General features: G+C 42.6%; 1 protein-coding gene across 2 annotated transcripts in view; it reads left to right on the top strand.

Annotated features, from left to right (window-relative positions):
* RFX7 (regulatory factor X7) overlaps positions 1-12397 on the top strand; it is a 54305-nt gene that overhangs the window by 14141 nt on the left and 27767 nt on the right. The window contains exon 2 of one of the 2 annotated variants that reach the window (XM_072869694.1): positions 9433-9466. The exons of the other annotated variant lie outside the window; for it this stretch is intronic. Within the exon in view, the coding sequence (XP_072725795.1) occupies positions 9433-9466 (34 nt within the window). The remainder of the gene's footprint in view (positions 1-9432; positions 9467-12397) is intronic. 2 annotated transcript variants of the gene reach the window in all.

Genomic DNA, 12397 nt, shown 5'->3' with positions numbered 1-12397 from the left:
CACAGGCTGGAGCTCAGGTTAAAGCCACAAAAGAGCTTGGATAGGACTGGGTTATGGCACTGCTAACCAGATGATACCTCCCTGGGTACCAAACAAATAAGGTAATAAAGAGGTACAACCAGTAGCAAACCTGTTTGTTAAGAGAAAGTAACTAGGATAGCTGTGGGTCATGGAAATATTGAAGGAAATAAGGAGAAATAAAGAAGAAGAAACATGCCTTTTATCAGCAGGCTTAAATCTGCCGTCCAGGCTCCTGCGCTAGCATTGGGAAATGCATATGGTAGGAAAGCATTGCTGTAGAGCTGCTAACGCTGGAAGCTTGTATGTTGTATTCAGCTGAGCTTTGTGTAACTATGTACAATAAACATAGCCCTATACAGATTTGTACTTTTATGGGTGTGTATTGAACGTAAGCAGAGTGTAGAAACATTCCTGTTTTCTTGGAGTATGAGTGTTGTTTCACTTTGCTGTCAGCCATCTGTAGCCACCATTTCTCAAGGGAAAGGCAGCGGAGGACCAGGTCTGTGCCCTGTGGCAGGCTGTGATGCACAGCGAGGTGCTGCCTTCCTCCTCGTCGTCTTGTTGTCTCTGCAGGCATGGAAGTGAAACTATTTTGTGCAGGTGTGTTTTGTAGGTGTGCTTTTTTTTTCCCTGTTTTTTCTTTGTCTCTTTTTTTTAAGTGCTGCTGAGGAGTGTCACCCCTTTAGTTTCACTAGACATCCCTTCTTAGAGCCGTGTGGGACAAAGGCTTGAGAAAAATCTCATCATGCTTTATAGCATCTCCAGTTCAGAGCCCTTAGAAATACTAACCTTAAGTAATAATGTTGTGATTAGGCTTCTGCTGACCATGGCTGAAAATACCACAGCAGATCTTTTAGATATGTATAGACTGAATTCAGAAGCAACCAAAGATTGTTTTGTTTTTTCATAATTAGTTTTAAAAACAGAAGTTTTCATTGTGAGCTACATGAGCCATTGTGATGGATGACTTGCTGTTTAGCCACAAACCTGCCTATCTGGTGACTGTATCTGTTCTTTCTGCTTTTAGTGGGACATACTTTAGATTAAGTTCCTACTTGAGCAGTCTTTTTTCATGTCGCTTTATTGAGATCACCCTGTGCTTTTTGTATTTAGCCTTTCTAGGCAATTGATCCTTGTAGACTGATCTTAGAACAACGCCCTGCAGTGCCTCATGTAGATTGTTAGTAATAAATATAGGATGCAGCTCCTCTGAAGTTGTGTTATCTTCCCACATAATGTACAGAGGGCATCGCACCCTTGGAGTAGAGAATCCTGCCTGAATATAACAATACACACTGATTTTAATACAGAGCAGTGCTGAAAGAACCAGGGTGAGAGCTGTGTAAAAGCATTTTCTTTGTCTCTTCTAAGAGTTCATTAAAGTAAGTTGTGGCAAAATACTGTATTTAAACAAATGTAAAAAAAACCCCAGGAACTTAAATGACTGTCTTGTTGCTGGAGTAGAGCACCTGGCAGTGTGTGGTTGTTGCAAGTTCTTCCCAGTTATTTTAAGAATTGTGGAACAAGCTTTTAGTGTTGAATATAGCTAGATTTCTTCAGAGAGCTAAAAGAGATGTTTATAGACCTAAATTTCAGACATAGGTATTCTGATGTCTACCAGCTAATTATTTCATGGCAGTTCATTACAATGGGCTACATTTGAAACTTGGGTGTTTCATTAGCAGCCTTATCTTCCTTCTCTGTTCAGCTGTTTGTATAGTTGGCATTATTTAATACTCATAAAATCATCATAGTGTCAGAAATGGTGACGGGATTAAATTTTTATCCTATATGAAATATTTTAATTGCATTTATTTTAATAACAAGTGTTGAAGTCATGCGTTTGACCAATTTTAACCTGCACGAACTTAAAATGTTGTGGCATGCTGAACTACTACTTTTTTCCAGCACTGTGAAGCAGCATTGCTGCTTCTTGTGTCTGATGGAAAACCAGTCTGGCTTATTCTCTTTGGTGAGTGGAAGGAGGTAGATTAGGTTACAGGGAGGATGAAATGGTTGCAGCTCGCCCTTGTTGCACTGTTTTATCGGCTTGCTGTGCTTGTTGCTTCCTTATTTTGCTGAGAAGAGTGGATTGACTTGGATTGAGGAGGAGTCTGCCTTCAAGCTGAAAGAGCCAATATTTACAAGTTGGTGAGTACTTGCTTTGTTTCCTTTTTGAGGCCTGAGATTTGGACACTTTTCTACATTTTCAGTGGACACAACTCTGTGGCTATTTTTATGCTTTAGGGAAATAACAATACTTCATGTGCTTCCAAGATGCAATTATGGTCCCCGTAGGTTTTCTCTGGAGTAAGAATGTATCTGCATTTGAATACTGGAAGATTTAATTTGTCTTGTATTAAATGTTTTGCTTCTGCTTGCTTGTGTTTGTGCTAGGTTCAAGTGCCTTGTCTCTAAGGCATGACATGGAATTATCCCCAGGGGAGAGAGATGTGCAGGCAGGGAGAGAGCCCCTAGGTGGCATCAGAAGCCACCTGATTTTTGGCTCCTGCATGCCAGAGGGTGAGAGGTGCGGATGGGAGGGGAGTCCTGTGCTCAGGGATGCCAGAGTTGACTTGTGGACGTGCCCGGCTTGGGTGTGCTTTCCTTTCTCGGTAACCTGTGCTAGCAAAAGCTCTTGCTCCATTAGCTGAGCAGTATATATAGTTGTCATTTCACTGATTCAAACATGTTTCAACCTTTTGCAGCTCTGCTTTCTAAATATTTAATTGAAATGCTTTTACAGCCATTTTACTTCTTTATCAATGTGAGCCAAGCCAGACAATGTAACATGGCATATGTTAAGATGTTAATTGAGTAGCAGCACACATAGGCGGCTGTTTCATAATTTTCTCCTTAGATGATCCTTGGCTCCAGTTTAACATTTCTTTGAGCTTCTGAATGGAAGGTTATATAAAGATATATTTAGAGCTGTTAGTCTAAGAAAGAGAAGCATTAATTCAGTAAGATTAAGAATTAAGGGCTGAATCCTGCAGGCACCGCTGGGACACAGTGTTTGTCATGGTGAGGATGTGATAATAGTACCTTTCTGATAGTACCACTTACTGTAATAGGGTTGGTAATCCTTTTATTGAGTGGTTCCTCACAACATGCAGAGTAAATAGATTATTTTTTTTTTAGATGTCGCCTGGTGCCATCAGAGTTGTGGAAGAGATATCAAATCTTTCCAAAAGGATGTGTGGTCAGTTTAATAATGACCCTCTCTCTTTTAACATGGCTTTCAGAAAGATGACTTTGCCAAAAATGTTACTGTTGGTATTTAGTAGTGGAGTCTAACTTGCTTTCCTTGGGAGCTAACTGGGATTTTGCAAGAGGCAAAGAGGCAGCAGGACACTGCACAGGAAAAAGAGCTCCTGGGTGCTGTCAACACCCAAATACCTCCTGTGCCTGGGGGCCGCAGCCCTGGGAAATGCTGCTCATGTGGTATTGCTCCCCATAGAAGCAGCCTTTCAAGACTACTCGTAGACCCTGTTGTTAAATAGTTTGACAAACAACCTTCAGAGATTGTATGTGGGAATGACTGATGCAGTGGGAAATGGAGGCTTTTCAGGGCCATGTGGCCAAAATAATTCTTCCTTGGCAGACAGCTCTAACTGCCGTCTTGGGTATCCTTCTCATATGGAAGGCTTGTTTTCAGATATCTCAGTAAAAATATTGGGGCAGCAGTGAGTCGCCATACAGCGTTAGGGTCGTACGTGTGGGCTAGGAGTGAGCAGTTGGGAGGGTTTCCTGTGGCCCTGAACAGCCCCTGTTCCTGTTCCTCTGCCAGAGCTGCGCCAAGTTGTTGCTTGTCTTGTGCTGAACTCTCAAGAGAAAAAATCTTAGGGTTTTTTTTTGTTTGGTTTGGTTTTTTCCCCTTCTCCAAAGAAAGATTATTTTAGAACTTTATAAACCTCCTCTCTCTCCTCATTAATTCTCTGAGAGGGTAGGTGTTTTACCATCTGAGATGGTAACCAGTTAACAGTACCGATAAGTAACTATACACCGCGGTTTTCCTTGTAGTTGCAACTTTTCTTACTGCGTCCTGTGTATCAGGTAATAATGTAACATAATGCATGAGTACAGGAAACGGGGAGCCCTGCAGTGGGGGACCCTTGCTGTCAGGTCAGGAGTCGTTTCCCATCTTCGTGATGTATGGCACAGGTATTAGCAGTGGTGGAAAGTGGTTCCTTTTCATAAATTGCATTAGGGTTTGGCAGAAATAATGTTTTCCCTAGGCTGTCCAAAATGTACCAAGCACACGAAACACAGCGACAGAGGCTGGTTTTGGGAGGGTGTTCCAGTTTATGCAAATATTTGCAGTCTTGGGCTGAATGGGATACAGAGTATCTGTGGCAACTTCACTGATGGTATGAAACTCCTAATGAAAAAATGACTCTGGGCTACCTGGGTTTGACCACCTGGTCAAAGCATTAAGATATTTTGCACAATAAATTGTGGCTCCACTTATCACCTGAATTTTGCTGAACAGGATGTGTTGCTGTTAGTGACATCCTCCTCCATGCGAGGATTGAGTCCACTGCTAGTGCCTGAATGATGAGAGCTGTGTCCCATGTGACTTTTGGGGCTGGGAGATTCCCTGCCTGAGCAGAACCGCAGTGTCCTGGAGGTGCTGCTGTACCGCTCTTGCCGGGGACACAACCGGGAGCCCCTTTGCCAGCATCCTCCTCTGCACAGTGTGTCCCAGGAGTTGTGCTTCAGCAGGTGGGTGTTCATACAGTGTGTTCACTGTGCACATGCTCCCCCAGTACTTATTATGCTGCTAGCTTTCATAGGGAGTCAATGATCTGCAGTTGGAAAGCTGATAAGGGTTTCAGTGGCTGTGCAGGCTTTGAGAAGGCTTAGAGTTAACTAGGCAGTAGCTAGTAAGTTTGAGGGCTTTCTTTTACCCCTCCCAACCACCTTCCTCTCTCTGCTCTCACAGGCATAAAGCTTCTCATATCCCTTGTGGTTATATGGCTTCTACTACTTGCAGCATTAAGGAAATACTCAGTGTGCTCAGAGCAACTGAATTCCTGTAATACGATAGTCCCATATTGCTCAGCATAGTTCTGCTACCTATTCCTGAAAGTAAAGTATTGCTTAATTAGAGGGAGGTTGGCAGCATCTGGTTTTATGCCACTTCGAAAAAAAATTACATCTCCTTGCCTTCTCCCCCCACTTTTTCACCTCCATCTCTCCCTCAGTGCAAAGTAAACCCAGCTGCACACCTGGGGAGAGAACACACTCCTCATTCTGCCCATGCCAAGTCGGGGCTCTTAAAATGGGGCTGTTTTGAGCAGAAATACATAAATAGGTCAGGGAAAGCAGACACGCATACTTTGGCATAAGATAGAAGAGCAGTTTGAGGAAATGCTTTAGTCTGATTTCCCCCCGCCCTGTCCTCCCCAAGATGCTTTCAGGAGTTTGTCCATGTGGCTTCAGCATTTAGGAGCTTAAATTACTGCAGCCTTTCAAGGTTACCTTCAAGATTCTCTCAAAGGTCTTGGGCCTAAAGGTTAAGTCAAAAGCTGAGACTGTTAAGATGGGCTGGAGACTTTCCAGTAAGGTTTTCCACTGCAGACCCAAAGCAGCCAATGCGTGTTCCCTGGGAGGATGTGGGACTGGGGGTCTCCATGAAACACAGTGGCTTTTGCAGGGAACCACCCTGCTACACTTCTCTAAACCACAGGCTAAGAAACCACGTTTTCTCTGCTGTTTTACTGATTAGTAGAAGTTGGGCTTGTTTTTGAGTGGCTTATGGTAGTTCTTCAGAGGTGAGCAGGTTGATCGAGACTGGTGGTGTTTTGCAGCAGAGCTGGCAATTTTGAGGAGCATTGCTGTAGACAGTAGAACAAGACTACGTCCCTTGAGTCGCGCAGTGTGCCTTAACTTTCAAACAGTCTGCACAGTGGTATCCACCAAGCAAAAGTTTCATTGTTGGTTGTGATAGTGTTGTTGGTTTTTTTGTGTTGGGTTTTGGGGTTTTTTTTTGGCAAAGTTTTGATATATCGTTTTATGCTCCCAGGTTCTTGTGGTGGGTCAGTATCTGGTGCAAGCTGGTAAATCCAAGGCAGCTGTAAAAGCAGCCACCTTTGTATCACTTGTAAGAGACAGCTACCCCCAGAATCAGAAAAGGCACCTTCTTGTCCTGGATGAAACTGCTTGAAGTAGCCTGAATTAAGTTTTAGATCAAGTAAGTGAACTAGTTTAACTTCAGGGAGACTGTCAGCATAAAGAGCTATGCAAGAGAGAGTAATGTCAGCTGTGCTTCTAGGTGGGGGTGAGTCACAGGGAGCTCCCTGGAGCAGCTCTCCAGGAGGAACAACACTGGCTGTTAGCTTACAGTAAGGTTTCTAAGTTTAGTTTTCCAATGGGCTTGGGCCCGTAATAGATTCAAACTGTTATTTTCATTACTGACAACATCTATCACTCCCGCTGCTCTCCTGCAGCTGTTCCTAGATGTGTAGCAAAGTGTATGGGGAGCAGCCTCCAAACATTAGAAATGGCTCTGTGTAGGGCCTGATTCAGCCTTGCTCTTGGGTTTGCTGGTTGCAGTTACTGTAATTGCAGTAGTAATTAGGTAAGGGATGCATTTGACAGAGACAGAAGCAGACTTATTTGTAAACCAAATTTCAGCTTTCAAAACACATCTGTCCTGTTAGTGGGGAGGACGAAGTGGGGTGAAATAAACAAAAGTGGCAAACACATTGTAACTGGGATGGCCACCTTTGTCACTTGTCCTTTTATCTCCTGATTCGATGGAGATGATGCATCCTGCAGTGCCACCAAACAGAGCTTTTCTGTGCAGTGCTCAGGACCATGAGAAGGTCACTGTCCCAGCACCTTCCCAGTCAAAGGGCTGGTTCCTCAGGGTTGCTGTGGCTTGACTTTGATGTGGATCAACTCCACTGGAAGGTAAATAAGAAGCATTTATGTCATTAGGCACAGGCTTTATAGAATCAGGCTGTGTTAGCTTGTGCTCTGGTTAGGATGAAAGAAGCCTTAGTTTACCACTAACAAATTTTAATGATGTCCTCCCAGTATTCTAGGGAGCATGGAGCAGGAGATGAAAAAAATTGCTGTTAAAATAGACATCACGCTTATCCCTGCTGAAGCCATAGGACCTTTGCCTTTTAAAACGTCACAAAATCTGCTTGCAGATTGGAGGACATGAACTTGACTATCCTTTTTGTGCCACCAGTTGAGGAAAAGGAAAGACAGAGAAAGTGTATTTGCTGGCCTTACTATTGTGCTTCTGCTGCAGCTTCTCGACACTGTTGATCAGTGCTGTGGGAGCAGAGGTCACAACTGGAAGAGCCTGAACTAAATTTGAGAGTTTACATTTACTGACTCAGATTGATATTTGGAGATAAAAGGACACCTCTAGGGATCTCCTGACCAGCTGCCTCCTGGCAACTTGCCTCTTTCTCTTTGCAAGAAGAAAATATTAATGCAAATGGGCATACTTATGAGCAGTTTGGCAGAACCTAGCAGGATGGGAAACCGTGCTGGCTGAAGCATGTTCTCCTGAAAAGGCTAGCGCACAATGTCATCTGCAAGTCTGTACAGAGTAGAGCCTGTATTTGGACTAAGTTTGATCTGCCTGTACCCTGCATCCCCTTATCCTCCATGCTCCTTTTCTGTATTAAGCTATCATGTGCAGTCATAGAAAAGGTTTAGGTACAAAAATGGGCACATATGCCTGAGCCCTGTTGCCTGCTGCCACAAGCACTGCTTTGTAGGAGAGGTGGTGCATCTGTAGCAGCACAGGGATTGTGAGACCCTGCTAGGGGCAAGAGGCAGTGATGGAGTCCAGGATGAGAGAAGTGCTGCTGGAGCAGCCGTCTGTGCCAGCATGCCTTGGTCAGCTTTGGGTCAGACACAGTGGTAACTCGCAGCAGCAGGTTTCCATGCTTGGTGTCCTTTGACTTTTCTAGTAAGGTGGTGGGTTTTGAACAGTGAGATGACATTCGGGTTCCTTTCTTCAGTTGCTATGGTAGATGTGAGCGTCTTCCCCAAAGCAAGGAAAAGCTCCCATTTTACTGTCCTTAGCGTTCCCTCTTCTCACAAATCCCCAACAGCTCTGCTTTACTCCCGCCTTGGTGTTCCCGAGTGTCCACCCATCTGATTGTCTTCTACACAAAGTCAGCTGAAGTGGATGTCTACTGATGTATCTACTTCAGTGGACTTGTCATATATTCTTACCTGTTGAAATTTTTTTATTGTATTCTGTCGCTATAGCATATGCAGTTCTTGTATGGGAAGGGACATCAGTATTAGCAGCTCCTGCAGAACAGATTTTTAGACTGTCTAGTTTCAAAATGATGTGTTGTTACAAGATGCTCTTTGAGCATCTGATACAACAGTAGATGCTGGTTCAGTAGCTTTGGTTCCTATCACCACCAGACACTAGAGCTGTTTGTTTTGCTTGTTTCTTACTTACGGTTTTAGTATATCCATCAGATACCTTTCTTGGTCTTTCTTTGTATGTGGTAGCACCTGTACAAAAGTAAAATAACTGGTAATGAGATATTTTGTTGTGTTAACAGGAGATTGAATTATGTTTTACTCTACTAGGGAAAGAATCACTCCCTGAACTCTGAAAATGGTTGTTTAGTGCTTGTTCAGTAGGTGTCCAGCAGTAAAGACTATTGTTTTTTGCATGTTAAAGCTCCTGCTCCTCTTCAGAGCAATGATAAAATGCCTTCAACTAACGCAGTCAGACCAAGCACGTGAAATACAGCACCCTTAAGAAACACAAAAGCTGCTTATGGGTGTGTTTATATGAAGTATAATAAGTTCCATACTGTTTGCACTCCTTGGCACATGTACTGAGGTCATTTACGGCATACTTTAATTCAGTCCCCATCCAATGTCTTCTTAATAAGCCAACTGGGAGTTAGTGAGACTAATGTGGAAAACTCCTAAGTTGCCAGTGGGATACCAATTGTCTGCTTTGTAGCAGCTCTTTGGAAAGCTAGAAAAAACTGCCTTGAAGTGGTGGGATTTACTGAAGCGTGGGGAGAGGGAGGTGTTAATTGTGTTTACAGATGAACAAGTAAAATGCATCTGAATTGTGGAAGAGCTTACAATAAAAGTAGCGATATCCATCCTGGCTGCTTTGCAACTGGGGATAATAGCTCCCAGTTGCAATGATATTTCATTTTAAAAAAACACAGTTCTTGTATAAAAGCAAAACAGCGAGAATTCTAACAAACAGTTATGTTTGGGGTGACTTTCTACAAAAAAAATAGCTGGATGAGTTTTCTTCCATAGGCTAGCAGGATATTTCACAGCAGGAGATTAAGCCTGTAGTACAGTGATAGAAATTCTAATATGTAATATTTTTGTCATTGCTGTTTAGATTAATTCAAGATTTCTATTCTCTCTTTCTTCCCTCACGTCTAGCAAAACTGTACAATCTAAAGTGGACTGCATTTTGGTAAGTACAACTCCAGAATGCTTTTTAATATTTAATGAACTGTAAGACCAAAATAGATGGCTCTGGAGACTGACAGCTATTATGAAGCCTTTCCTTAGCAGTGTGTGCTGGTTTTGGCTGGGGTAGAGTTAATTTTCTTCACAGTAGGTAGTATGGGGCTATGTTTTGGATTTGTGCTGGGAACAGTGTTGATAACACAGGGATGTTTTAGTTACTGCTGAGGGGTGCTTACACAGAGTCAAGGCCTTTTCTGCTTCTCACCCCACCCCACCAGCGAGTAGGCTGGGGGTGTGCAAGAGCCTGGGAGAGGACACAGCTGGGACAGCTGACCCCGACTGACCAAAGGGCTATTCCAGACCATATGGCATCATTGTCAGCATATAAAGCTGGGGGAAGAAGGAGAAAGGGGGCACGTTCAGAGTTATGGTGTTTGTCTTCCCAAGTAACTGTTAACATGTGATGGAGCCCTGCTTTCCTGGAGATGGCTGAACACCTGCCTGCCCATGGGAAATAGTGAATGAATTCCTTGTTATCCTTTGCTTGCATGCGTGGCTTCTGCTTTACTTATTGAACTGTCTTTTGTCTCAACCCATGAGTTTTCTCACTTTTACCCTTCTGATTCTCTCCCCCATCCCACCTGGGGGGAGTGAGCGAGTGGCTGTGTGGGGCTTAGTTGCTGACTGGGGTTAAACCACGACACAGGGCTTTAAGGTACTACCACTAAATGTGATCAAAATTAGTTTCCATTGCCAAAAAAAACCATTATGTGGGTTTGGTGTTGGTTTTCCGTGGAATTATTGACCTCTCATTGCCAGCAGCAAGTGGCTATGATTGCCACTTGTAGAACTGTCAGTATAGATACAGCACAGAAAGGTGACTTAATGCTTTTGTAAGCATGATTTTATTAGATGCAAGATTATGTATTGCACAGATCAGAGTATGCAAGAAGCTAATTGTGCCTTCAAGTTCCATTGCTCTTTAGGCCTTGAATGACAATGATTATTGCTTTTGTTGTTGTTTCCTTGAAGCAGTTAATTCGTGGCTGGTACTACATTTTAAAGAAGGAACTAGATTGAATTGCATGTTTGCACAAAACCTGGCAGACTAAAGTCCTGGTCTGTGAAAATCTTGCAGGTGTCATAATTATCAGATTTTTGGTTTGTTTTTTTTTTTAAATCTTGCTAACTTCAAAAGTTGCACGCCATCTCAGGGACCTTCCCAGCTCTGCTGTACTACTTAGGATAGAGAGATACCATTTTTTGAAGAAGGAAAGCCCTTGAAATGCATAAACATCATCTTCCTTTGTGCATTAAAATAACAGGATCTAGACAGTGATAAGAGATTCTTTCTGGGAAGCAAATATCTAGCACTAACTCAGAAAGGGGTTTTATTTGTTTGTTTTTAATAGTGAGCAGGTTATTAGTTTCTTTAAATCAGAGTCTGAGTTCATAAATTTTAAGACTGGAAGGGACTACTTATTCTGACTTTCCACCTTCGGCATTTCATCCAGAAGTACCAGCGGGTAAGATAAAAAGATGACAGAGACAACCATCTGGATACTATCAAATAGAATCTGTTCAGCTGTATGGCTGAGCTAAGTAAGAATTCTCCTTAAAGTCACATTATCAAAGGCTAATTCAGATGGCACTGAATTCTCATGCCTTAAAATGTTGTCTTACTTTATTGTGGTTAGAGGTTTAAAGTAAGCTGTATTGTTGTGTTGCAGACAAACTTTGGACCCAATTTTGCCTATGCTTAAAAATTCTTGGATGCATCCAACTAAAATAGCGATGCAAAATGTCATTTTTGTCCACTTTATTCCTCATTGACATTTGTGGACACAAAGCAGGTGTCTTAAGATCTTAAACTTTTTGTATGTGAGTCTTCAGTGTCAAAAGGGCAAATTGCACTTGTAAAACTCTTTTAACACCAGGTTTTTCTGTGGTAAAAAATGGGAAGTGGGGTAGGTGTTCCTAAGTAGCATCGGAGAGGGAGTAAATAAGTAGGAGGTTAACCAGTCATCTGCTTAACTTGGAAATCTGTTTTAAGAAAATGGTATTACACTAGGAATATTCTTGCATTAAATTCTGCAGATTTGTGGACCTAGGGTACTGAGGGAGGGATTATCAGTTAGTATGAGCCCATTCATTTATGTAGGTCTCATCCATTGGATGCACAAGCTATTTTTCTGAGTGGTGCTCTTGGACGCAAAGCAGTCTCCATAGCTTGACTTGGAACAGAGCAGCAGTGTCCTTATGGTCTAATTTTCTGTTCCAGATGCCTCCTTGTCTGTCCTGCTGATGAGTTCAGAGGAGTCCTGTCAACAGTGGAAAGGCCACTGTAGGTTAGCAAAGGTAGATCTAATGCTGTTCAGGTAGTTTAAAAAAGAAAAAGCCAAGATCAGAATAGTTTCAGGAAACAAAAATTAAGCTGAATTCTAGCAAAATGGTTTCTGCATTTTTTTCATGCTTTTGGAAAGCTGTGAGCTGCAAGACAGAATCTGAAAGTATGTTAAACTAAAAGGCTGTGACTATATAGCTCTAACTTGTTTGGAGCTTCCTTGCAGGCCTGTCCAGTTTTGTCCTGCAGAAGGTAGGTGAGCAGGTTGCCTCTTTGGTGGAATGTGTATGGGTTTGTCAGAGTGGTCCTGTGATTGGGGTACCAGCTGCCTGCAGAGAGTCCAATTCCAAGCTTATGGGCAGGTCAGAACATTTCCTTTAAGTGCACAATTCTTACCTGTTTGGTTCAGAAACCTTTTCAGGGCCTTTGAATCAGTCTCATGAAGCATAAAGGGACAATGTCTGTCCCTTGTCTCCCTTCTTACTGTAAGGAGGAGATTTGGGACTAGCTTTCAGTTATATTGGGAGGTGCTGATGGTACCTTAAAGCATTTAAATTTGATCAGTTTGCTAGCAATCTCAAAAGAAAAAAA

Source organism: Ciconia boyciana, chromosome 8 (genome assembly GCF_034638445.1).
Source record: "Ciconia boyciana chromosome 8, ASM3463844v1, whole genome shotgun sequence".
Lineage (NCBI taxonomy): Eukaryota > Metazoa > Chordata > Aves > Ciconiiformes > Ciconiidae > Ciconia > Ciconia boyciana.
Note: the sequence above shows the minus strand (reverse complement) of the source record. Positions and strands in the feature narration are given on the sequence as shown.